This window comes from Sarcophilus harrisii, chromosome 1, assembly GCF_902635505.1.
Source record: "Sarcophilus harrisii chromosome 1, mSarHar1.11, whole genome shotgun sequence".
Taxonomy (NCBI): domain Eukaryota; kingdom Metazoa; phylum Chordata; class Mammalia; order Dasyuromorphia; family Dasyuridae; genus Sarcophilus; species Sarcophilus harrisii.
This window is the reverse complement of record NC_045426.1, coordinates 654279789-654307296: the sequence shown is the minus strand read 5'-3', so window position 1 is coordinate 654307296 and position 27508 is coordinate 654279789. Positions and strand designations below refer to the sequence as shown.

Sequence of the window (27508 nt, the reverse complement as noted above, 5' to 3'; positions counted from 1 at the left end):
AGGCGAGTCTCGGCGGCGGCGACAGCGGCGACAGCGGCGACAGCGGCGACAGCGGCTCTCGGAAGCTCCGGACCTGCGGGCAGGTGAGCCCCTGAGCCCCGGCCCGAGAGGAGGTGGCGGCAGCAAGGACCCCGGGCCCCGGAGCCCCAGTCAGGATGGGAGCAGGACCGACAGCGGGGCCGCCCGGGGTTTCCGAGCCAGCCTCAGCCGCCGGCCGCCCCAGTGCTCGGCTTCCCTTCTCTTTTTTTCCTCCCCTGTTTCCTTGCGTCCCTCAGTCTCCCCTCTGGGTCTCGCTCTGCATCCCTCCCCTTGCCTTCTCTCTTTGTGTGCGTCTCCCTGCGAGTGTTTCAGCGCGACTTTCCCTTTTATCTTTGTCTCCGTCTCTCTATGGCTTCCTCCTCAGCCCCCTTCTCCTTCTGTCTCGAGGTCGCCTGGGAAGGAAGGGAGAGGGGCTTCTGGGCTTTGGCACGCCCTCCCTTCCTTGATTTTCCGCGCGGTCTGCTGGTCTCTCGGACTCCTGAGTCTTTTACCCCAAATGGGGAAAGTCGGGGATTGGAGCTGGGGAAGGGGGACGGGGCGGGACGCCGGCCCCCCTTCAGGTAGAGAGACTCCTCCTCGATACATCCTGCCCCCCCCCCTCCCCCCAGGTCTGGTTCTGACCCCCTGGGCCTGGGAAAGCTCCCACACAGTCCCAGTTATCTCCCTAGCTCCGCTCTCCACCCTGCGCTCCAGACACACCCTGGGGCCAGCTAGTGGGCTGGTCCAAAAGAGACAACCTCTTCCCTCCGATTTGCTGTTGACTCATCTGGTGCCCTCCTGCTAAGTGTCCTGGGGGAGAGTAAAAATCACCAAAGAGTTAGACTGGAAGAGACCCCAGAACCATTTAGTCCCATGCCTTCCTTTTAACTCACAAGGAAACTTCCTTCCACCTGATACATGTTGGAAACTAGTATGTAACTTAGTCTTAGAAAATTAATTGCTCGGGGCACTAAGAGGTTAAAGTGTTACCTGTGATAGAACAGGCTTAAAATGTCTAACAAGAGTCAGGATAAGTTTCTGCTTCTAAGGCTGGTCTTCCATCCACTAGGGAACACTCGTTGCTTCCTAAAACACACCAGTTTACATAATAAATGCATTAGAATTGCTGTGAGTGCTGATGGGGTGGGGGGTAGGGTGTTACAGAATGGAGAATTGGGGAGGCTTCCTGGAGGACACAGTCTTGTCCCTTGGTAACTGAAGTTTAAAGGATGGATGGGTAATCGTTCTGCAGGTGGAGCTGGAAGGGGTGGTCATTTCAGGTTCTGAGGTAGCAAAGGGTGTTCTGGACATAGTGAGTGGAGTGGAGAGCATGTGCATGAAAGGGAATCATGAAAAAATTGGAAAAGTCAGAGAGGGTGCTGCCATATTGCGGAAGGAAGTGAATGGCAGGTGCAGGAGAGCAGCCGCACTTATCTGAGATCTGTGAGCAGAAAAAGCAGAAAGGAACAAGAACAAAAGTGTGGAAGAAAGTTTAGATCGGCAGAGCCTTGAAGGATGGATGTCAGGGATGTGTGTGGAGAGAAGACTCGATGGAAAGCTAGTTTAGGCCATAATTTGAAACAGAGTTCAAATTTGATCTCAGATGCTTACTAGCTCATGTAACTCTGCCTCAGTTTCCTCATCTGTAAAATAGATTGGAGAAGGAAATAACAAACCACTCCAGTATCTTTGCCAAGAAAACCCCAGATGGTGTTATGAAGACAGACTCCTGACCGAAAAATGAAAGAGAAGTAGTCTGTGGAGATGGGGGTGGCTGATGAGGGCCTGTGTAGTGCAAAGTGGAAAAACCAGGGTATCACGAGGCCTCAGGGGTCCTGTTGTTGCAAACCTGGAGAAAGGGCAGAATTCAGAGTTGGGGGTACAGGAAGCAGCCGCTGCTGATAACGCAGCCCAAGCAAGGTCAAGCTGCCTTCCTAAGGTGAAGTCTCTCCCAGGCCTTTCTCCCCAGCTGTAAGCACAGGGCAGGTCTCAGTTGCTGCCTTGACTTCTCAGATATTAAATGGGTCCAGATCCTAGTCATAATAATTAGGGCCATTAGGGTGCTTTGAAGTTGCTTGTAAAGTGGCTGGGGTGAAATGATAGGATGCCAGCAGCTTCGCCCTGAGTGTCCTCCCCTTGTCCTGGTGGAGCAGCCTGACAGAAGGTCAGCCTCCAGCCCGGGCCCGCCCCGCTCCTCTGCTTCTCCCCTCATCCTTGTGCCTTCCTAACCCGGTGAGGGGTGAGTGACTGAGCGGGGGTGAGCCGTCCGCTGTTGTCTGAGCTCTGACTCACTTCCTGACTGGCTCCTCCTTCTTGTCATCGAGGGCCAGGTGTGAATCTGATGAATTTTCAAGCTGCTGCTTGCTGTGGACAGAACCCGGGTAGGTGCCTTCACCTGAGCCTGCTGTGGGGCCCCGGGCTGGGTTCAGTGGCTCAGGGAGGGCCAGATGGATGAGCTCAGGAAACAGCCAGTGATTGAGGCGTCTGCTTCAAGAAGGACACGCTCACACTCCCAACACTCCCTAATATAGCCAAGTCTGGATCCTGCGCTCCAGGGAATTCCCCCTCCGAAGGAATCGAGAAGCTTCAACAATGGCTTCTGAAATGCTCCTTCCTTCCTCCTCTTGTTTCTTTTCCCCTTCCCCGCAAGCTGAGTTTCTTTATGATTTCTTTTAGCTATAGCTCATAGAGAGTCACATCTGAAAAGGTCCTTAGAATGGCGAATATCAGAGCTGGGAGGGCTGATAGGACACAGTGTCAGAGCTGGAAGCAATCTTAGAATATAGAGTGCCAAGCCTTAGAACCCAGGAGGTCAGAGCTGGGAGGGCCCTTAGAACCCAGGAGGTCAGAGCTGGGAGGGCCCCTAGAACACAGGATGTCAGGGCTGGGAGGGACCTTAGAAGCCAGGATGTTGGGGCTGGCTATTTTACAGATGGGGAAACTGAGGTACATAAAAATGAAATGACCTGTCCAAGATCAAATGGGGAATCACTGAACAAACAGGGATTAGGTCAATGCTCTAAGCTTCTAGCCCTGACAAGTAGTGCAAGTATTAGGAAGAGGAAGAACCTTCCCCTGCTTTTGCCTCTTCTCCCCTCTCCTCCTCCCCATGTCCTCTGTGGGTCCAGGCCCATTCAGGGCTGTCACTGGAACTATCTGCCCTTCATCACCTCCTAATTTTCAAGGGGAGAGAAAGGAGACACAGACAAAGAAAGCATCCCTTTTCCTTGGCAGGGCAGCTGAGAAGGCTGGGACCATCTTTTCAAATATTTTTCCTAGCAGAAGCCCAAAGCCCATGTCCAGCATCTCTCTCTCTCTCTCTCTCTCTCTCTCTCTCTCTGTCTCTCTCTCTCTCTGTCTCTCTCTCTCTGTCTCTCTGTCTCTCTCTCTCTCTCTCTCTCCCTCTCTCTGTCTCTATCTCTGTCTCTCTCTCCTTTCTAAGATACAGTTTCTCCTTGAGATTCCCAGTATCCTGGAGGTCATATTCCCATTTAACAGATGAGGAAACTGAATCCCAGAGAGGAGGAGACTTGCCTACACTCACTAGGGGCAGGGTTGATGGTTAGAACCAGTGTCCTGGCTCCCGTCCCAGGCTCTCCTCATTCCACCCTCTGACCATTGGGTCTTGAGAAGAACGTCCTTCAGATGCAGAGGGGCCGGTTGAAACAGGAGCTGGCAAGTTGGGGCCTGGTGGCCAACTGCCCCCTCTCCTGCTGGCCAAGGTGCCGTCAATCCTGGGGCTTTTATGAAAACCAAAAGGGAGACCCTGCTGACTTGCAGCTCCTGGGCAGCCAATGAACAGGCACGAAATGCCCTGACACGTTGGGGAGCAGCTGGGAGATGTTGGAGGAGGGGCCAGCAAAGGTGTAACTGGGCCCCTGCCTGAGTGCCCATGGCAACGAGAAAGCACAAATACCTGTTGCCCGGACAGGAACGCTGGGAGCCATCCAAACATTGGGGCTGTTTCCCAATTGCCCCCTAAGTAGATCCCCTCTCTGCCCTGGGCTTTCCACTTGCTGCCCCTCAGGGTCGGGGGCCTGGAGCACTCCTCAGATGAGTGTCGGCCTGCTTTGGGTGAGTGTACAAGAGGCTTGGGCGTGGGGGGGGGGCTGTTAGGTGGTCTCCCAGTGATGGAGCAGCAGAAGCTTGCTGTGTATGATTCCTGGAAAGTTATTTCTCTTCCCTGGGCCTCTGTTTGCCCATCTGTAATATGAGGGGGTTGGATTAACTTGGTTTTTAACTTTCTTCTTGTGACACGAGATCCCCTTTGGCCATTACTTTGGTGAAAATCAGGAACCCCTTCTCAGAATCATGGTTTTAAATGCATAAAACAGAATACGTTGAATTATAAAGGAAACTAAGGTTACTGAAATGTTATTAAAATATTTTAAAAATATATTCACAGTCCCCCAAGTTAAAATTCTTGGTCATTAAAGGGTCTGTAAAGGCCCTTCTAGTTCTGCTGGTCTCTGTTCTACACGATTTTACAGATGGGTAAACTGAGGCACAGAAAGGGGAAATAGCTTTTCCAAAGTCATGCATTAAACCGATGCCAGAGCCAGGATTAGAACTGGGGCCACTCCCAGAAATGCCTTTCCTTTCTATTCTGGCACCCGGGACTTTTGTGGGATGTATACTTGGCCCCAATACTTCTCCATCCAGTCTTTTGCCTGAAAAGCTCTTACGCCACCATCCTGTCCTGGCAGATTTTTATTTACTTTCCCCATGGTTTCGTTATAGGGAAGAATATATAGAAACGACTTCAGGGATTCTCCCTGAAAACAATTTAGATGAAAGATCTGCATCCTGGGGTTCTTTCTGCGGTAGAAGGGGGGGACAAACTGATCCTGTTCTGTTCCACTGGTGCCCCTACAAGGGGTGTTCTCTTGCTCCTCTAAATGCTTAATAAGTGCTTGAATTGAAGAAGACCTGGCATTTATTAAGCACTTACTGGATGTCAGGCACCTGCTAAAAAGCACTTTACAGATGTTTGTTGCTTAGTTGTTTTCAGTTCTGTCTGATTCTTCCTACCCCCTGTGGGGTTTTCTTGGCAGAGGACTAGAGTGGTTTAATAAAAACTGACAGGTGGGAAAATGGAAGGAACAGGGTTAAATCACTCACCTGGAGTCATCCGGCTAGTCATTGTCTGAGGCTGGATTTGTATTCGGGGTCTCCCTGACTCCAGGGCCAGAGCCCGGGCCCCAGTAAACCCAAGCTGCAGTCTTACTCCTCGTTGAGAGTCCTTAAGCGAGCATTCATTATTATGAAAGTTTCCCAGGTTTTTTGGCCTAAAACAAACAATCAATAACTTCAAAGGAGGGACCTTGGAAGAGGGGAGGGGGAGAAGGAGGGGGAAAGCTGGTAAGTCCATGAGTAGCAAGGTCGGGATTTGACCTTACAGCTGTTTTAGCACCTAGCCCTCTACTCCACTGAGGGGTGTTGGTGGAGAAACAGGACAGCTACAAGAGCAGAACCGTCTGACAGGACTTTAGGAAATTTTCCATCAGTTTGCCAGTAAATGTTTAACAATCAGCTCTAGTGGGGGAGGGGAAGAAGATGTTCATGACACATGCAGTTTACATAATGCAGTTTAACCTTCCTTATTAACATTTCTCCATCACTTTTTTAAGTCTAGACAATCAACAAAATAAATCAAACTCATTTGTAGCATTTGCTGATTTCCCAGGAGTAAATAAGTGCTCACATTAAAAATTTAACTATCAGCTCCAACACGTCCTTAGAATTCTTCCCATTGGCCAGAGACAGTCCTTTTGCCCCAGGAGTAGGAGGAAGAAGAGGCAGAGATCCTTTTTACCCTTCTCTGATGAACTCGGGAGGTGGAGGAGGCGGGAAATGTCTGTTAATGAGAACCTGCCCTTGGTGATCAAATCCCTTCTAGGGAGACACTCCCTCCTCTCCATCCTACCTCTGTTTGCTATGTGACCTTGGACAGACCCCTTCCTCTGTGAGCCTCAGTTTCCCACTCTGTAAAATGAGACCATTTAGCTAGACAAGAGCCTTAATAATAAAAGTTTTCATTTCTATAGGGCTTACATACATGATCTCAATGATCCTCAAATCCATTCTGCATACTAGAGGCTATTTATTTTTTTTTTTACATTAGTAAAAAAGAAACTCCCAGGGAAGAAATTCTCTTCTCCAATACAGATTGGCATTTACTCTGAAATGAATGGTCTTGTCAGTCTCCCACTTTACAGATGAGAAAACTGAGTTTCAGAGTGCTCAGGCCAGCTGCCCACCAGCACCCAGCTGGTGAGTGTCGGAGGTCGGGGGCTGAACCCTGGTTCCCTTGACTTTCTCGAGCCCTTCCGGCTCTGACACCGATTGCTGCGATTCGGCTCCGGGATCAGAAGGGGCATAGGGCCCTAAAACAATTCCACTTGGTTTTGCAGACAGAGAATTTGCCATATTTAGCACCGGGGGCTTCAGAAATGGCCTCGAGTGGCTTCTGAGTACGGTCGTCTGCCCTTCGTTCTCGGAGAGGGCCGGGGCGTCAGGGAGGGGACGCCGTGCGAGTGAATGGGATTTAATGAGGGAGGCTGGGCAGGGACCCTGCCCCACTGTCCCCTCCGGAGCCTCTGGGTCCAGTGGCCAGATACAGCCAGGAGGACTCCGGATGAGATAGGAGATCTGCCTTTCTAAGCCAAGTGCTTCCCTTTTTTTAAGTGGCGTATAAGGGAGTAGAAGGGTGTTTGAGGGAACAGGAGAGGAGGGGCAAAGGCATTTTGCCCAGAGAGGACTCAAGAAGGAGGAAATCGGCTGGGAAGACCCGGGAAGACTCCCTGGAGGAGGGGGCACCGAGTCGGGCCCAGAAGGAAGGGGAATGTTCCGTCAGGCAGAGGTGAGGGCATGGAGATGTTTGCCCAGGTCGAGAAGGGGTAGTTCAGGCAGGAGGAAGGGGAGATGATGGGGGAGGAGACAGACCGGCCAACAGAACGGCCCTGGGAGAGGTGGACGGCCTGGGCCCCCGCAGTGAGGAGTGCAGCGGGGCCTGATGTGCCGGCCTTTACCTCAGTCGGCCTTGAGAGGAGCTCTTGTTGCCAAGTCTCACCCGCGCGTGGGGAAAGAAAAGGAGAAAGGCAGGGACCGAGGCTCCCTGGCAAGAGGGCCCCGAGGGGGCCTTTGTGGCCAGGGACCAGGGCATGGGAGAGGGGGCTACGGAGTGAATTGGACTGGCAGTGGTCAGGAAGCGGCCAAGCAATGCCCTCTCTTCAGGGCTGCTGCTCCAAGCCATGAATTATTGAAGGTCTTTGGATTACAGTGTGAAATATTCATTAAATGGGGGAGCAGGCTGCCTGCCCCTCTGGGGGGCAAGACAGAGAGTATCCCTTCTTTGGCCACACGGGTGGACATCTGTGTACTGGTCCTGGCTCTGCTATTGATTTCTGATGTGACCTTGGTCAGGTTACTTCTTTCTCTGGGCCTCAGTTTCTCATCATCAACAAAATGGGGTGGTTAAGACTAAAATAATAGAAATATTGCCAGACTTGAAGTCAGGAATCTTGGGCTCAAATCCCAAATGAGCTGGAGAAGAAAATGGCCAAGCATTCAGTGTCTGTGCCGAGAAAACCCCAAATGGGGTCACGGAGAATCGGACATGACCGAAATGACTGAACAAGACTCATGAGTATTACTGAAGAAGGGCTATGACCAAAGGAAATCATGAAAGCTTGAAGTAGTCAGTTCTATGATGATTCAGACTCTCTATATAATAATAATAATAATAATAATTTAATTAATATTTAGTGCATAATTTATATGTGAAATAGTTAATTTAATTAATGTTTGGTGATGACATAATTATAATGATAATCAATAGTAGCTGATGATTACAATTAGCAAAGTGATTTACATTAAAAAATCATTTTCATTATTTCATTTGAACTTCACAGCTACCCTCTAAGGTAGACAGATACTACAGGATTTATCATCCCCATTTTATAGATGAGGATTGGATCTGAGTAACTCGTCCATTATCACACAGCTAGTCAATGTCAGAGGCTATTTCCAACCCAGGCCTTGATGTCCACTCCCTTATTCACCTTGCCCCACTTCTCCTCACCCTACAGTCTTCCCTTCACTATCCTGGTCGCCCTCCTGAAGACTCTTTCACTTAACAGTTTTGTTGTTGGGTTTCCCCCCTTAAGATGGGCCGCGCCAAAGTGAGCCCAGCCCTCCGACATGGTCTGCCTGGGGTACAGGGCATCTTCCCCATTTCTGGACGCCACAGCTCTCTTAGTGCTGTCCAAAATCACCTTCAGGTTTTGGGTTGTTTTTTGGCTGGTATATCATCAACCAACATACTGAGCTTGCTTTCCGTTTCCCAGAACTTTTTTTGGCCTTGTTTCCCTCATCAGGTAAGTGTGAAGTTGTTGGTTTTCGAACCTAAATAAGTTCCTTTGCCAAAGAATCCAAGTTGTTATCCCAAGAGTAAGGAAGAGTGGTATGGTAGGTGCTAGGAGGCTGAGGCCTTGATGGATAGTCCTTGATGGATAGAAGTCTTAGCAGTAGAGCCCCTTCCAGGGCAAATGTTTCATGTTCTAAAAGGGAGAGCTCCCAGAGCCAGGGACTCTGTCTTATTCTCTGTGGTTTGTTTCACAACGTAGTCACATAAACTGTAGGAGCCAGGTGTGCACCACAGTGAGTAGGTGTTAGGAAGGAAGGAAGGAAGAAAGGAAGGAAGGAAGGAAGGAAGGAAGGAAGGAAGGAAGGGAGGGAGGGAGGGAGGGAGGGAGAGAGGAAGGATGGAGGGAAGAAAGGAAGGAGGGATGGAAGAAAAAAAAGGAGGGATGGAAGAAAGAAAGGAAGGAAGAGAGGGAGGAAGGAGGGAAAGAAAGGAGAGAGAGGGAGTGAAGAAGAAGGAAGGAAAGAAGAAGGAGGCCTCCACACCAGATGAAAGCTGCCCTTGTATTGAATTCTGGGAATGTTAAAGTTCAGAGCAGGGCACTTTCCAATATAGTCATACCTTGGAGATATTGTGGGTTTGGCTCTAGACCACTGCAATAAAGTGAAAATTGTAATAAAGAGAGTCACACAAATTTTTTGGTTTCCTAGTACAAGCATAAGTTATGTTTATCCTGTACTGTAGTCTATTAAATGTGCAATAGTGTTTTTATGTCTTTAAAAAATACTGCACATGCCTTGATTTAAAATACTTTTATTGGTAAAAAAAAAAAATGCTAACCATCATTTGAACTTGCAAGAAGTTATAATCATTTTGCTGGTGGAGGGTCTTGCTTGATGTTGATGGCTGCCGACTGAGCTGGTAATTTTTAAAAATAAGACATCAATGAAATTTGCTGCATCCATTTCCTGTTCCTTTAACTTGAACACTTATAGACCATTGTCGGGTTATCAATTAGCCCAATTTCAATATTGTTGTGTCTCAGGGAATAGGGAGGCCCAAGGAGAGGGAGAGAGAACAGCTGGCTGCTGGAGAAGTCAGGACACAAACATTATTTATCAATTATATTCACCATCATGTAGGTGTGGCACGGGACATCCCAAAACAATTATAACAGTAATATCAAAGCTCCCCAATGACAGATCACCCTAATAGATATAATAATAATGAAAAAGTTTAAAATCTTGTGAAAATTACCAGTATATGACACGGAAACACGGTATGAGCACATGTTGGAAAAACAGGGCTAATAAACCTGCTCAACACAGGGTTGCCACAAACTTCAATTAAAAAAAAGCAATATCTGTCAACTGCAATAAAGTCTGTCAGAAAGGGTTCCTGACTCAACTGAAGGTTGGTGCCCAAGGATGGGTTCAGGCCCTGTTCTTCTCAGAGTTTTAATAAGAAGAGGTCTTGACATGGTGACCTGGGACCCCAGGTTCTTTGGTTAGGACAGTGTCAGGCGAGGGGTCAACACAGAGATTGGGGCGAGTTCCACGGCTTTGGAGAAGGGGCATATAATTTACCTTGAGTCCTCTGGTCCAAGCTGGGATGGAGTCAAATGAAGGAACACTGACCGTGTGGTCACAGTCCTAGGGGAAAGTCCAGAGGCCCAGCTGGCCCAGGAAGGATGTAGCCCAGGTACGGGACTGGGAAAGTGACCATTCAGAGGCCTATGGCCAGGGTTAGGTGAGAATGGTGACTAGGAGAATAGAGCAGTGGGTTGGGATCTGAAGCCCAGGGCAATATAATAGAAAGAAGAAAAGGATGGGTCGCCGTGCCCAGATTGCCTTGTTGGGGAAAATGACAGCATCTGGAGGTCCAGGCAGGAGTGAAGCCCGAGAAAATTAAGTGTGGGCTGAGATTTAAATTCCGAGGGAGGCAGGGAAATGTCCAAAGTATAGAGACCAGGATGGAGAACAGCAGGGTCTGTCCGTGTACAACGTACCGAGGATTCCAGGTATAAGGTCTAGCCATAATCTGGTGGATAACTAGGCAGCTAATTGGATAACTCGGTGGATCTAGAATTGGAGGAGGCTTCAGAGTTCGAGCATCTCATTTTACAGACCAGGCTCAGGGAGTTTAACTGAAGATAGTTTGTCTATTTGTGAGCTATTCCTCAAGGCATGATGATGGTGTGGTCCTGCCACACGCTTTGCCATGGGTAGGAAGATTGGTCCAGTTTCTGAGTGAAGCAATTTGTCCTGGTGGCAAGATGCTGTACTATAAATCTCTGCTTGCCTCAGTTTCCTCAACTGTAAAATGGAGATAATAATAGCCCGGGGTTGTAAAGATCAAATGAGAAAATAATTGTAAAGTGATTAGCACGTGCTTTATTATTTATTTTTTTAAATGTTCATTATTTTATTAATATAGTTTATTGTTTTATTAATATTATTAACAGTTAACAATATTTATCAATAGTATTATTAATTAAATTAAATTTTAAAATAAAATTAATTTTAGAATTAATAATAATAATCAATGATACTATTATTATTTTGTTCTTGGCCACCCAGACCCTGACTGGTATGCTTTTTTATTCTGTGTGGTTGCCCCTCCTTGACATGGGCCATTTCCTTAGTGTCTCATTCCTGCTTTCAAACCATCCTAGTTAGAAAATGTTACCTGCTAACAAAAGCATTGGACTTGAATGTTAACGATCTGGGTTCCAGTGCAGACACTGATTCACTGTGTGGCCCTGGGCAGAACGCCGTGCTAGGTGAGCATGGTGAAAGACACAGGTTTAGCTAATGAAGCCCCCAGTCCATCATCAGGCAGGGATCTCAGAGAAGAAGAGATCCCTGCCTGGGCGGTGGTTTGACCTGTTTCTGAGGCTCTGTAACATTCTAGGTTCTGGGTTCTAATCCCCTCCCAGCTCTCGGGATCTATGCTTTGTGGCCCTATATAGTCTGAGGTAAAAGGTGGGGGATGTAGCAGAGGAATTCATTAATTCCACCTTACAGTAATTATCAGCCCCATCAATCTAACCTTTGAACTTGGTTGGAGCCTTCCCTTAGCTCAGCACCTCCTCCACCATGGAGCCCGACCAAGCGGCAAACAAAGGGAATGGGCCCAAGCAGAGAGGGCAGCCACGTGGCAAAGTGGACGAGGTGCCAGCCTGTGGCCCGGAGTCCCTGAGCACAAACGCAGCCCGGAGAACTCACTACCTCCTACTGTGAGACCCAGGCGAGTCCCTCAGCCCCAGCTGCCTTGGGGTTTGGGATTTGGTGCAGGGGGAGACCCAGCTCTGAAATTCCCGTCCTTGGGCCTTTGGGGGATTCTAGCAGAAGGGAGGGACCCCTGCTCCAGGGGGGGCACAGCCTCGGAGCCGATGGCAGCGGCCGCCAGTGACCCTCTGTCTTCTCGGTCCCCATGGTCATGGGCGACATGTTTGACGCCCAGCCCGGGCCCAGTTTCTTTATTCCGGAGTCAGAGTGGTGCACGAGTGCCCATTGTGGGCCGGCTGCATGCTGTACGGGGACTCCGGGCCCGACCCCCCCGAAGCTGGGCTGGCCTTGGGGGTGCTGGCGGAGGAGGGTAGCCCGGCCGTGCCCCGGCCCTTGGGGCTTCCCTGGCTGCCGGAGCTCCCTCCCATTGTGGAGCACTTCTCTGGGAGCACAGGAACAGGAAGGAAGCCGCTGGTTTATTCTGGTCTCCCACTGGCTCCCCAAGGACCGACCCATCTCCGCCTGTTGATAAGGACTTTCTGGGCAGAACAATGGGATGGGGAACGGGGAGGGGGCGAAGGAGAGGAGAGATCACAGAATTTAGAACCACGAGTTGGAGCATTTTGCAGAGGGGAAAGCTCAGGCTCGGGAGGAGCCACCTGGCAACAGCTCTGGGGCCAGGGCCAGCATCATCTCCGTTAAACCGCGGGGGCTACAGGAAGAAAGCCAAACCCACTCTGGGGCCTCCTTCGCTCCTGCCTGACGGGCATCCTGGAGGACGGGCTTGGAGCAGGAAGGCCGAGCTGGGCTGGGGAAAAGCCCCGGAGGCCCTGACTACTGTGGCCATTCCTGTTGTCCAACAACGGGACCCACTAGGGAAGGACGGAGCAGGAAAGTGCTTTCTAGGCGTGGGTCACAGCTTTTTCAAAGACATGGGGGCAGAATAAAGGAATTATTTAAAGGGAAGGAAAGAGAACAGTTTGGCTGGAATGAAGAATTTATGACGGAGGCTGGTGTGAAATAGGACTGGAGAGGGAGCGTCGGGCCTCACTCTGGGGGCCCCTCAGGGCCGAGCTGAGGAAGCTTGCTCAGGGGCAACAGAAAAGCCCTGAAAAGAGGGGAAGAGATTATTTTGGCATCTGTGTAAAGGATGCACTGGAGAGGGAAGGGCTTAATCTGGGAAATCAATGGGTAGAGGGGATGAAGACCTCAATGAGGGAGGTAGCCATAGAAACAGAGAGGTCAGGTATAAGATGTTGTAGAGGGAGAATTGGCAAGATCTGGCAACTGGTTGGATAGCAAGGGTGAGAAGGAGGGAGGTTATGTGTGGGCTTGTGAGTCTAGACCACTAGGGAGAGATGGCACTACCCCTGAAAAAAAATGGGCAAGTCGGGAGGAGAATCAGGTTCAGAAGAAAGATCATGATTTCTGTTTGGGGCATGTTGAATGAATTTACTCTGTTGCAGGTTGAGATGTCTAGCAAGCACATTGGTGACGCCATTGGAATCCAAGAAAGATTTGAAAGTTTGATAAATAATATTTTTTTTTGCTGAGGCAATGGGGGTTAAGTGACTTGCCCAGGGTCACACAGCCAGGAAGTGTTAGTGTCTGAGATCAGGTCCTCCTGACTTCAGGGCTGGTGCTCTATCCATTGTGCCACTGAGCTGCCCCCAATAAATAAACTTAGTCGTAATCTGCCTAGAGGCAATCATTGATCCTATAGGAGCAGAGAAACTGCCAAGAAATAGTTCAGGGAGAGAAGGAAAAAATAGTCTAGAAGAGATGTTTGAGGGACGTTGACAGTCAGGGAAGTAGAAACGGATGGTGATATGGCAAGGGAGACTGAGAAGGGTCAATCAAGAGAGGAAAACGGACGACAAGGGTATATCTCAGAAGTCAAAAGAGGACAGAATATACGGGATGGAAGAGCGCTTGACAGAGGCTGAGGAGAATGGAGACTGAGAAGGATTTGGCCGTTGAGGAGCTTGGGTAAACTTGGAGGGAGCGATATCAGCTAATTGTGGGGTAGGAAGCCAGACTTCAAGGTGTTGAGAAATGAGGAAGGTAAGAATGGGGCTTTTTCTAGGCATCTGGCTATCAAAGAGAAAGCCATAGGTTACGTCTGAAGAGGATGAGAGGGTCAAGTGAAGGCTTGTTGTTTTTGAAGGAATATAGAAGGTGGAGATACGTGTGTATGCAGAACCAAGAGACAGAAAGAGATTGGAGATGAGAAAAAGGAAGATGCTGGGAGGGTAATCTCCCGGAGGAGACTGGGAGGGGGGGATCAGGGGTCACAAGTATTTGTTTGCTCTGTGTAGAAACCAGCCCACAACGGTTTCACAAGCTGGAGCAAAGGAGGAGAGAACAGGAGGATGAATCAAGAGGTTTGGAGGTGGGGGAATCAGGGAAAAGAAAGAGTTCACAGTGGATGACCTTCGTTTTCTCAGCCAAGTGGAGGGGAGGTAGGTCTTTCTCGAAGAGAAATGGAGGAGGTGATCGTTTTGAGGGGTGGTGGATTGGATTGGAAGGATTGCTGCAGGGAGTTTCAGCGAAAATCCAGGCAGAATAAAAGAACAGCTGTGCAGCAGTTGAAATATGATAAATTTCTAGAGTTCTGAGCTGGCACAGTTGTCTCTTGGCAACAATCAAAGTTGCCACTTTCTCCAGGGGCATTCGTCAGAGAGCAAGTAGGAGTGGAGAAGGCAGAGAGTGGGGATAACCCAGGATTGGGGTCTGACAAAGTATAGCGGGCCATAAGACAAGGCAGAAAAGGAGCTTAAGGGAAGAATGGAAGGGACTGCAGTGCGGGACTGAATTGGTCAGTTATATGGTAAAGACTGGAAAAAAGGAAATAAAATCAGAATGTGGGCATCAGATTGGGAGAATAAACAAGGATGAACGGACTGAAAGTCACAATGGGGACAAAAAATAAGTGTCCTGAAGTTGTGGTCTCTACTTGGTTTTTAATATATATTTTAATGCCTGTATTTCAATTTATATTGCAATTTTATTTTTTTATGCATTTAAAGACATTATTCTGAGAAGGGGTCCAGAGATTAAGGCCAGAAGGGTCCAGGATACAAAAAATAGGTCATGGATCTCCGGTTTAGAAAGAGCGAGACAGAGATGGAAGAACAGCTGGCTAAAATCAGAGAGAGGCTTTGGGAGAGCAGGATAGTAAATGTAGCACGGGTACAGGCGATGGGGAGAGTGCAGATAGGACTTTGCCTTCAGACGGCTGAGAAGGGCTGAAGAGGAAGGTTTTGAGAGCTGAGGAACTGATGAATCTCGAAGGACTCTTAATAGGTCTATTGAACACCCTGAATGTGAGGGCAAGGGTGAGGCTGGAGAAGAAGATTATGAAGGAGGATGGACTCCCCAAAGGGGGAGTGAAGTTGGCCCTCTGCCCTCCACGGTTCAGTGATAGAGAAAAGACTTTGCCATGAGCAATGGTCCTCGACTACCTAGGGCTCACTCATAATAAGGGTCAGTCCCTTCCCAGTCTACCAGAGTGGGTCCTGCCTCCATACACGGGGGAAGGCTGGGAACAAGAAGTGCATCATGGTGGAATATTAGTGCTAAAAGCACCGGCTCGGCTCCAGGTAGGATGGCATGCCAGGCTCAGTGCCCTATGTGCCAGGCCCTGTGCATTTTACAAATATCATATCCTTTGTTCCTCACAACAACCATGCAAGGAAGGTATTGGGATGATCTCCATTTTACAGTTAAGGAAACTGAGACAGAGGAAAAGTAATTTTCCCAATCAAACAACTAATAAAGATAATAGAAGCCAGATTACCAAAAGGTGCTACCTTTGGAGCTCTGGGATCTTCATTAAGGTCCTATCTTTCCCACTTCCTGATTATGTAACCTAGGCAAGTCACTTCCCCTCTGGATGCCTTAGTTTCCTCATCTGTAAAATGAAGGTGATCCTATTTGCACTCGCTATCCCAAAGAGTTGTGATGACGATGTGTGAAATAATATACATAAAATGCTCTATAAACCCTAAAAGTAATGAAGCAAATGTGAGTTGTTATAATTGTGTAATTATTATGAAACAACGAAAAAACTCATTATAGATGAGTACTTTAAAGATTACACAATGTTTCATTGTAATCACCCTGTGAGAGATGTGACATAAGAATTATTATCCTCATTTTATAGATGAAGAAGCTGAATCTTCCCAAAGTAAAATGACTTGGCCAAGATGACACAGCTAGTAAGTGTTGGGGCTTACACTCAGGTTTCCTGACTCCAGTTTCACTGGTTTTTTCCCACTTTTTCCTGTTGGGGAAGTGGAGGACATTGGGCTGGAGGATTAGAGTGGGGTTGGATTGTGGAGGACCTCTGAGACCAGGCTTTGAAATCTGGATTTTATTTGGCCGTGGAGAGCCATGGGAAACTCTCCAGGAGGGGAGGACCCTGAGAAAAATGTGGCTGGCTATGAGGAGATGGTCACGGTGTGCAATCCCCATCCAGCTCTCTCTAGGAGGCAGAGGGGGTAACAGGAGGAACCTCTGGAGCTCAGACAAAGGTACGCTTTGTTACAGCTAATAACGCAGGGTCTCCAGAGAGCAGCGGGCGGCCCACGTGGTCATCAAATACGCCTTCCCCTTCCTACAGCAGGAACCAGGGGGGTTGAGGGATGGAGTAGGGATGGGCCCTGGTTTACAGAGCTGTTAGACCTTCCCCTCCCTCACTGTCCAAGCTGGGACACTTTGCCCCTTGGTCTGATTTCCCGTCTGGGCTCTGAGCTCCCCTCGGGCAGGACCAAGAAAAAGGGGCCTGCCCCAGTCCAACAACCGAGAAGGGAGCTGCTGGAACTCTCCCTTTTAACTCAGGAGAGCAAACCAACAGACTCCTCCTGTGTGTCTGAGGTGCGCAGGGCTCTGGGCTTGGGGTCAGGAGTCCTGGCTTCCAATCCCATTAACTCGCTGTGGGACTGACTGTCCCTGGTTCCTCTAGTTAAACTGGGGACAGTCATACTCGTCCTCCCAGCTCCACAAGCACTTTGTGAGCCGCCTCGAGAGAATGTCAGAGCTGGAGGAGAGCTCTGAGGCCCTCTGTGCCCACATCTCACATTTTAGAGGAGGACAATGAGATTCAGAGACTCGTTCGCCCACTCCTGAAGTTGCCACTCAAACCCGATCTTCCGGCACCTCCCCTCCTGGCCCCACTCCCATCCCTCCTTCACATTCTCCTAAAGAACTCTCCTTTGCTGTTACTAAATTCTACTTGCTGACATTTCCCTACATGTTCTCCTTCCCTTGCAGAAATATTAGACTATGGTGGAATCATATGTATATATAAAGCAGAAATATATAGACTGATTTGGGTGCATTTTTGTTCCCCTTTGTCCAAGGGTTTCCCTGCAGGAATCTATAGAGTTCTATGAACTTGAATGGGGGAGGGAGAAAATACATCTTTATTTTTGCTTTGGCTTCTTTTTGTCATTCCTATTTTGTTTTATGCATTTAGAAATATAATCTGGGGATTGCCTAATCATAGGTTTGCCCAAAGTGACTGGCTGGAGTATTCAGGACACACACACACACACACACAAAGGTACACACATATAAAATCTCTGCATTAATAAAATAAAAACTGCTTGTGAGCAAGTGTGGAAGCCAGGATTTCTACCCAGATTTTCCAGTCTCGAACCCAGGGATCTTCCCATTGCATCCCACCATCTTATAATGGGAAGAAGTCATGACTTCTTTCTGTTGTTGTTATAATTATTATTACATAGTGGGAGAAGGAGGGGCAAAGAAGAATAAGATCCAGTCCTTGATTTTGGAGAATTCAGTCGCAGGGAGATCAGGTAAATTTAAAAAGCAGAAGTGAATCGCTAACCTTTGTATGGCGCTCTAAGGTCGTCACAAATATTGTCTCATTTGATCCTCATGACAACCATAGGAAGTAAGTGCTATTATTATTCCCATTTTACAGATGAGGAAACTGAGGTAGAAAGGGTCACACTTGTAGTTATTGCCTGAGGTTGAATTTGGAAGCAGGCCTTCCTGACTGTGGCCTGAGAATTTACTCACCAAAAAATAAGAAAGATTTCCAGCATTGAAGACAAGGATGAAAGGTATTATGAAGCTCCTGGGATTCTTAAGCCAGGTTAGAGAGTGATATAGAAAGTTAGGGCTGTTTGGGAGCCACTAAATATTTCTGATCAGAGAAGTGACTTGTCAGGGATCAGAGATGGGACTGGGGCAGAAAGAATAAATAGCAAGAGGAAGAAAGATCTGGGATGTGAAGGAGCCTCAAAGGATTTTGGTGAACACCTGAGCCGTGTATGTGGGTGAGGGGGTGTATGGTGGGTGTGGACATGGGTGGGTTGGGGGTGTAGGATGTGTGGGTGTAAATGGGATCGGCAATGGGATGAGATATCCCTTCACTGGGGGTCTCTCAGCAAAGGCATAATCAATCACCACTTGACTGACTAGTGTAGCTGAATGGCGGTTTTAAATCACCTGAGTTTGAATCCTCCATCAGACACCATCTGTTTGATCCTGGGTGAGCCTCTTAGGGCCCTCTCTCAGGCTCTTTCTTCATCTGCAGAATGGGAATAGTAGCCACTCCCTACCCAGGCTTGTTGTGAGTCTCAAGTGAGATGACATATGGGGAGCACTTTGAAAACCTTAAATCGTGATTATAAATGTTAGTTGTTATTATTATATTGTCGGGAGGATTCTTGGATGGCTTGAGGTTTGAACAGATGGTCTTTGAAGTCCCTTTCAACTCTGGATTCTGAGGCTGAGAAACCAGTTAAGAAGCTATTTATTACAAAGGTCCAGCTGCAAAGAAATAAGATGCTAAGCACAGCAATGACCTTCAGTGTAGAGAGGGGGTGGGGACAGCTGTGAGAAGGGTTGGGAAGGAAAGAATAGAAATTGGAGGTGATGGAGAGCACTGTAGGGATGAGGAGTAAAGGACTAAAATGGGGAGGGCTTTAGAACATGAATAGTAGGGCTGGGAGGGCCCTTAGAGCCCAGGATGTCAGGGCTGGGAGGGCCCTTAGAACCCAGGAGGTCAGGGCTGGGAGGACCCTTAGAACTCAGGGTGTCAGGGCTGGGAGGACCCTTAGAACCCAGGATGTCAGGGCTGGGAGGACCCTTAGAACCTGGCATTCAGAACCTAGAACGTTAGATCTGGAAGGGAACTTAGAACATAGGATGTCAGGGCTGGGAGGGCCCTTAGAACATAAACTGTCAGAACTGGTAGGGTCCTTAGAACCCAGGAGGTCAGAGCTAGGAGGGCCCTTAGAACCCAGGAGGTCAGAGCCGGGAGGTCCCTTAGAACCCAGGGTGTCAGAGTTGGGAGGATCCTTAGAACAGAGAATGTCAGAGCTGGGACGGCCCTAAGAACAAAAAAGGTCAGAGCTGGGAGGACCCTGTGGTTCTAATATCCTGTCTATTGTTTTCTAATGGTGTGACCTTGAACAAATAGCCCATAACCTCTCTGGACTTCAGTTCCTTATCTGGAAAACAGAGGTTGGACTAGATAATCTTTTAAGAGAAGAGGTCTTCCAGCTCAAAAACCTAGGATCTTATAGATGGAAAAAACTAATGTCCAGAGGACAGAGTGACCAGCCCAAACTTTCCTCATTGGAAAATAACAAAACCACAATTAGGCTACAGGCAGCCTAGATCTCTGCCAAGGCCCTGACCACCTCAATTGTGCCACCTCCTTCTCCTTCTCCTCCTCTTCCTCTTCCTCCAGTAATTCAATGATAGGTGCATTAGGAGCCTGGTACTGCTACAGTCAAGGCTGCCCCTATATTTTCTCTGCTCTTTATTACGAGTGGGAGCCAACCCCCTGTCCAAAGTTCACGCTGTTAAAAATCAATATTTTCACATCAAAGGAAACGCTGACAAACCATTGCTTTTCCAGAAAGCCATAAATACCTCTGTGTGAAAAGTATGGACACAATATATTTCTTGGTGGCTCCGTTCTAATTAGTTTGCTAATCTACACCAGGCTTTGGGGTCCAGGAAGGATTCCCTTTTATCTTCTGAGCTGGGGGTCTGGATAACCAAGAAAGGCTTTTTACCTTAAGTGCAAAGTGCTTTGGGTTAATTATAGTGGGCAGAAGGCAGCCTATAATCAGGGGCCCTCCATCCAAATCCTGCAGCTCATCACTTAGTGGTTATGTGACAAAGACCTATTCTAGGCCTGTTTCCTCATCTCCAAAATGGGGATAAAAATACTCTCTTTTGTGATGTAGTGAAGGGCTCTAAATTCAGAGGTGAGAGAACTGGGTCCAAATCTCGGCCAGATCATTAGCTAATTAAGGAGCAGGGATATACGCTGGGTTTCTTTTTTTAGTTTGTGAAACAAGGGTAGTAATACACCATTATGGGATCAAAAGGGTCTCAGACTCAGTGTCAGAAGCCCTGAGATTCTTCTACTTGGGAAAATCACTTATTCTCCCTCTGAGGTTCCTCTTGCAAAAGGAGAGGACTGGAGTAAACAAGGGGATCTTCATCCTTTTTGTGTCATGGACCCCTTTGCCAGTCCAACTGGGGAAACCTAATGATCCCTTTTCAGAAGAATGTTTTTAAATGCAGAGGATTTGCGAAAGAAATCAATCATAGTGAATCAATCAAGTTCACAGATCCCTTTCACTGAACAGTGTTGACAGACCCTTTCAGGTCTGGATCCTCTGAATTCTATGTCCCAGACATCATTGTAAGAAAGTGCTTTATAAATCTAAAAGTTTAGAATTTTGTTGTTATTGTTGTTTTTATTTTAATATATTTCTATTTTAATACATTAAATTTATATTTTATTTAATACATTTCCAAATACATGCAAAGGCAGTTTTCAACATTCACCTTTGCAGAACTAAATTTTCCAAATTTTTCACTTTTTCTTCCCTCTTCCTCCCTCCCTAAGACAGAAAGCAATCCAATATAGATTAAACATGTACAAGTCTTTTAAACATATTTCCATATTCATTATGCTGCACAGCAAAATCAGATCAAAAGGGGAAAAAACACAAAGAAAAAAAGCAGGCAAACAACAACAAAAAGGTGAAAATAGTATGCTTTGATCCACATTCAATCTCCATATTTCTCCTTTTACAAACTACAGATTCTGACCAAACTGCCCTTCTTTTGCTATTCCATTTCCAGTCTCTGTTCCTTCATTGTCCATGTATGAAATATTCTCTTTCATACCTCGCACTTTAGAAATCTGCTTTCTTCAAGCTCAACTGAAGGGGCCACGTCCTACAGGAAGCCTTTTCCTGTTCTCCCCATTTTGTAAAAAATTTCTTCTTTCAAATTATGTCATATTTATTTATCTGTGTAAATGTCCAGAGTTGTCCTGGAGTCATCTTGAACTGACTCAAACGATATAATTATTAAATTTGTAGTGTGACCTTGTAAGTTGGTAAAAGATATAAAATAAGGCTTATGGCTTGGGGATTTTTTTATGTTGTTGATTGTCTAGACTTAAGAAAGTGATGGGAAAATGTTAATGATGCAAATTAAACTTTAAAAATGTGTTCTTCAAACTTTCATTCAGCACTCATTATGAAGCATCTTCTAGGTACAAAGTACCATATATGCTAGGACTTGGTGAAACAAAACTTTGCACTTAGTAGGTGCTTCATAAAGGTTTGCTGAATGGAGGAAGGAATAATAAAGGAATTGAATACATTAAGGGAAAGCACATCTATACCCATAGGGTGGTACAATGGAAAGTGCCCTGGATGGGCCAGCAAAGCTGGGTTCTGGGTCAGGTATGTCACTAAGTAGCTAGAGTCTCTTCCCCATCCAAGAGATTTTTCCCAGGTATAAAATGAGAAGATTGACCTAAGTTCCTTTTTGGCTCTATGAGTTTACAGTTCTGACTCTATTTTTAGGTTTCGGGTAGTGGGTTTACTGAATCTAATTCCCTAACAAGACTTGAAGGTAAAACCAAAAGCCCTTAGTAGCTGCTCAACAAGTATTTGAAGACTGATCAAGAACCAAACCTCTCTGTGGTCATATTGATCTGAATATTCCTTCCGGTCAGGAAGATTGCATTTCATCCATACATGCTTATCCTGTGTGATTCACTCATGTCATGTCTGTGTCATTTTTTTGTAATAAGCTTTTTATTTTTTCAAATACATGCAAAGATAGTTTTCAACATTCATCCTTGCAAAACCCTGCATTCCAAATTTTTCTTCCTCCCTCTGTCCTCTAGACAGCAAATAATCCAATATAGGTTAAACATGTGCAATTCTTCTAAATAGATTTCCATATTTGTCATGTTGCAGAAGAAAAATCAGATGATTCAGGCTAGTTCCAAATGGTCTTGTGATAAAGACAGCCATCTACACCCAGAGAGAGGACTATGGTAACTAAGTGTGGATCACAAAAAAGCATTTTCACCCTTTTTGTTGTTGTTTTTTGCATTTCATTTTCTTTCTCATTTTTTTCCTTTTTTGATCTGATTTTTTCTTGTGTAGTACTATAATTGTAGAAATATGTATAGAAGGATTGCACATGTTTAACATATATTGGATTACTTGCCATTTAAGGGACAAGGTGGGGCAAGGGGGGGGGAATTTGGAACATAAGGTTTTTCAAGGGTCAATGTTGAAAAATTATCCATGCATATGTTTCGAAAATGAAAAGCTTTAATTTAAAAAAGCCTTAAAAAAAAAAAAAGGAAATTCAGATCAGAAGATTAAAAAAATGAGAAAGGAAAAAAAAGCAAATACACAATAACAAAGGTGAAAATATTATGTTGTGATCCTCATTCAATCCCGTAGCCCTCTCTCTGGATACAGATGGCTCTTTCCATCACAGATCTATTCAAATTGGTCTGAATCACCTCATTGTTAGAAAGAGCTAAATCCACCACAGTTGATCAACACATGTTCTATCTCTTCCTCCACCTCTAATTTGTGTCTTACATTTATACCAAATAATCTTCTTTATGCGTATAATAATATTCAATTACATTTATATACCATAACTTATTCAGCTATTCTCCAACTGATGGGCATCCACTCAGTTTCCAGTTCCTTGCCACTACAAAAAAGGGCTGCTACAAACATTTTTGCACATGTGAGTCCTTTACCCTTTTTCATTATTTAAAAAATTTTTTATTTTAAAAGTTTTTGGATGTCTTTTGTTTTTCACTCATAGAGACTATTCGTCCCCACCCTTTCCCTTGTAGCAAAGAAAAATAGTTAAGCAAAACCAACCCACAAAGGAGATCCATCTGACAGCATATGCAATATTCAACATCCATATTCCCTCACCTCTACACAAAGCAAAGATGATTACCACATATACTCTTCCAAATAGTTTATCATAACCCGAAGCAGATCGGACTACCTTTTCTTGCTGGCTAGTTTCAGGAAAAGCTTCCTTGAGTCACAGTTGCAGGAACCTACCCTTGCCAAAAACACATGGGCTGTTCCCAGAAAGCAGTGCCCACAGAATGGCACTAGCTTTTGGGTGTGCCATCCTGTGATTGAATCTGTTATTGAACTAGGAATTTTGAGGGGAATTAGGAATTATACAACGAAGCAATTAGGTATCAAATAACAAGACTGAGAATTCACACCTAAGTCTTCTGACCCTAAGTCCTATGATGTTTCTACTAGCCCATGCTTGCATAAAGAAGGTAGGCTGTGGTGGGAGCAATTCTCCTCCCAGCAAAGAGAGATTTAGCATTGTGTTGTAGAAAAAGCCTGGGGCTTAGGGCTTCCTTCAATGCTTGATAATGTGTGTGTGACTATGACCCCCATGTGCCTTGTAGGATGTTGTGCGGAAAATGCTTTGGAAAACTTCAAAGTGCTATAACGGAAGATCAGTTATTTTGGGCAAATTGTTATCACTTCCTGGACCTCCATTTTCTTATCCGGAAAATAGGCTAGATGGCAAGGCATCATGAAGCAAGAGTAAGAGTGCTGAAACTGAGTTGAGAGACATAAGACTTGAATTTGAATCCTGACTCTGCCACTCACTAACATATATGATCTTGGGAAAAACACCTTTCTGGGTCTCAGTTTCCTTATCTATAAAATGAGAGGGTTGTACTAGATTACCTCTAATTTCCCTTCCAGTTCTAAATCTGTGATCTTCTAAATTCTAAAGTCACTTGCTATGCTAACTTAGGTTATTATGGTAAGTCCCAGTTTTCATGATCTTAACAATTTTCCGGAAAAGATAATCTCCTAATGCCCCATAGGGATACAGCTGCTTATCTTGTCCAGATAGACAAGGATTTATTCAATGCACAGTGAGCAGTGTAGGATTCAGAAATAGAAATAAAAACAACCTCTGCCCTCAAGAAGTTTGTGATTTGCCAAGAGGAGAAGATGCAACATACTTTGAGGAGAGAGAGAGGAATAACTCTAGAAAGATTCAGGAAAGATGCATGAGCTACATCTTCAAAGGAGCTCAAAATTCCAAAATGCAGAGATGAGGGAATGCATCCCTTTCATGAAGAGCAACCATACAAAGTCATGGCGGCAGGGGACGGAATGCCACTTTTGGGGAAAAACAAAGTCTTGCATGGAATGTAAAAAGCATATGAAGAAAAGTTGTGTGAAATAAGATTGGAAAGAGAGGGAGGCTAGAGACAGACTTTAAATGCCAAGCTAAGGAGTTCAAGTTTTATCCTAGAGTCAATATTAAGCCAGTGTAGTTTTTTGAAGCAGGGGACTGAGTTGATCTGACTAGTGCTTTAAGAAGATTGTTTGGACAGCTGTGTGGAGGATGGATGGGAATAGAGGAAGACTGAGAACAGGGAGACCTGTTAATAAGCCAAGAAAGTAGTCCAGAGAAGTATTGCTGGCTTCCAGGAGGATAGTGACCGTGAGAATGGAGAGAAGAGGTAATGGATTTGTTATGGGTAGAATCAGCTGGTAAGGCTTGGCAAACGGATGAATTTGAGTGTGAAGAAGAGAAAAGACTCAGGAATGATTCCAAGGTACTTGGAATTCCACGATCTCCCAGGTATTTGGAGAGAAGGAGGCTTCTCTGAATCCCCAAGAATGCCAAAATTGCTTTCGTTAAGTAGTGAGATATTTTTCTGTCCCATGAGGGACAAAAGTCTCAACTTGTCATTTTCAGATTTCTGGAGCAAGAAAATTGCTTTCCAATTCTTAAAATACTTACAACCCACCCTCACCCCTACCCCCACCATCCGCCTGCTGGTAAAGAAATCCTTCATTATTTTTCCCTTACAATTGTTAAACTGAACTCATTTACTTCCTTTAAGGGAAGGAAAGGGAAAGATATAAGCATTTATATAGTCCCTACTGTGTGCCAGGCACTATGCTAAGCACTTTGCAATTATTATCTCATTTTAATTTTACAATAACATTTTGAAGTAGGTAAGTGCTTTATTATGCCTATTTTACAGTTGAGGAAACTGAGGCAGACAGATAAAATGATCTGCCCAAATTCATACTAGTCTCTGAGTACAGATTTGAACTCAGATCTTTCTGCTTTACCACCCGTTCACTTGCCTTTTTTTTTTTTAAAGCAAACCAAAAAACTTTGATGAAGTTATTATATGACTAGTCTTTGTCTTGAAGAAGAGGAACGACCTCTTCTCCCCCTTTCCTTAGAAAAATAATCCCAGGGCAGCTAGATGGTGCAATGCCCTGAAGTCAGGAGGACCCGAGTTAAAATCTCAGCCTTTAACATTTCCTAGCTGGGCAAGTCACTTAACCCCAATTGCCTCAGCAAAAAAAAAAAAAAAAAAAAAAAAAAAAAAAAAAAAAAAAAAAAAGTAGCTTAACTTTCTTATAAAGGAAGGAAATTGCAGTGATATAAAGTTGGGGGAAAAAATTTTTAAAGTCAGTAGAAGATTCTTGACTGTCAGGATCATTAAGAATCAGAAATGAGTTTGACGCCATTTACAAAGGAGAAAAAGATTCTATAGATGTGACTTGTTTTAAGTCATACAGGGCCTATTTCACCAATGGGAAGAGAAGGGAGGATGATGTCACCCCCCAAAAATGAAAGTGAAGAACACCTTATCATGAAGCCAGACAAGATGGGAGGAGGGGAAAGCGTGGCTGGAAAACACTCAGTTGGGGTATAAGGAATGATCACTCACTTGAGCTTTTTTCCTTTCCTCCTCCTTTCTCTCTCTCCTCTTCTGCCTTCAGCAAACATGGACACCTTCAGCACCAAGAACCTTGCCCTGCAGGCTCAAAAGAAACTCCTGAGCAAGATGGCCTCCAAGACCATGGCCAGCGTGTTCATCGACGACACGAGCAGTGAGGTCCTGGATGAGCTCTACAGGGTGACAAAGGAATTCACCCGGAACCGTAAGGAGGCTCAAAAGATCATTAAGGACCTTATCAAGGTCGTCATGAAGCTGGGCATCCTGTACCGCAACGGGCAGTTCAGCCCAGAGGAGCTGGCACTGATGGAACGCTTTCGAAAGAAGGTCCACCACCTAGCCATGACCGCGGTCAGCTTCTACCAGATAGACTTCACGTTTGACCGTCGGGTCATGGCCACGACCCTGCACGAGTGCCGAGACCTGCTGCACCAGGCGGTCAACACCCACCTGACCAGCAAGTCCCATTCCCGCATCAACCACGTCTTTAACCACTTTGCGGACTTTGACTTCCTGGCGGCCCTCTACGGACCCTCTGAGCCCTATCGCTCCCACCTGCGACGGATCTGTGATGGGATCAACAAAATGCTGGAGGAAGACAGCATATGATTTCAGAAACCATTTGAAACACAGGGTCGACTAACCTGTTCCTGGCCTCAGAGGTGGGGGAGATATGCTTTTTATTCCTCTTTCTTTTCTCCCAATCTGAATCTAGCCCCACCGACTCGATCTTCTCCCATTCCTTATGGTATGACGGGGGATTTGCATCCCACAGAATTGTTTTACCAGCAAATTTCACAGGCATCGCCTCCACCTGTGTAGGAAGTGCTCTCAGGGAATCAAGGAGCCCCAAAGCGGAGCTTTTTTGCTTCAAAGAGCAGTGCATTGTACCATGGAAAATATGGCACGGTGACTAGCAGCAGCTTGGCTTCAGGCAGTTGGCTGCAGAGCCCAGTGAATGGCCCGTCCTGACTTGGTCTGAGCTCTCATTCCTGGGGGTAGATCAGAACTGCCCTGTGGTCTTGTGAGATACAGCTGCATTCATCCCTCTGAAAGCCCAGTGTATGCAGCCCAAGAGCTGGCCAGGGAAAACCTACCCCCCAGGAGCAGGCCTCCATCCCACTCAATGTTAACAGGACTCCGAGGTTGTTTTATGCAAAGCTAGTTCTGAGAATCATTCTGCTGAATTCAGAATACCCTGTTTGCAAGGCCTGCAGAAGGTACAGGAAGGTTGTGGTTTTGTTTTTTGGGTTTGTTTTTTTTAAGGATTTAAAGGTTTGTAAGAACCAGATCTGTTTATGATATATTCTTAGGCTAAAGAGACAGCTTGCAGAGAGAGGAAGATAGAAACTACTGTTGAGGAGAGATTGAGGGTTCATCTTCCATGTCCCTTTTTTTAACTCAAAGGCATATAGTTGTTTGTTCTGTGATATTTTTCCACTGTGGCTGGGACTCCCTTTCCACATGTGGCAAAAAGCCATGGCCATCCCCCTCCTCATCTATGAGATGCAAGTGAATCTTCCAGACTGTAGATCCTCATTTCCAATGAGATCAGAGATGCAGCTTCAGACCAAATGACAAATGGGCACTTTGTTATCCTAAGAAGAACCAAGAGTTCCCCAATGACAATTCTCTCTTCAGTTCCTCCAACTGATTCTAGCAATATAATTGTTTGTGTTTTGTTTCTTGGTTATTCTCCAGTCTGTCCTTAATATTTCATGGGTTTGGGATTTAAAAGTTTTTTTAAGACAACTGATACTACTGAGCTATTTAAATAAAGTCACATACCTTCTACTTGAA

General features: G+C 46.0%; 1 protein-coding gene across 1 annotated transcript; it reads left to right on the top strand.

The window, feature by feature from the left end:
* On the top strand, positions 1–27508 carry TNFAIP8L1 (TNF alpha induced protein 8 like 1). The gene is made up of 2 exons (XM_031947813.1): positions 1–83; positions 25752–27508. The coding sequence occupies exon 2, from the start codon at positions 25757–25759 to the stop codon at positions 26315–26317; it is 561 nt and encodes a 186-aa protein (XP_031803673.1). The 5' UTR covers positions 1–83; positions 25752–25756; the 3' UTR covers positions 26318–27508.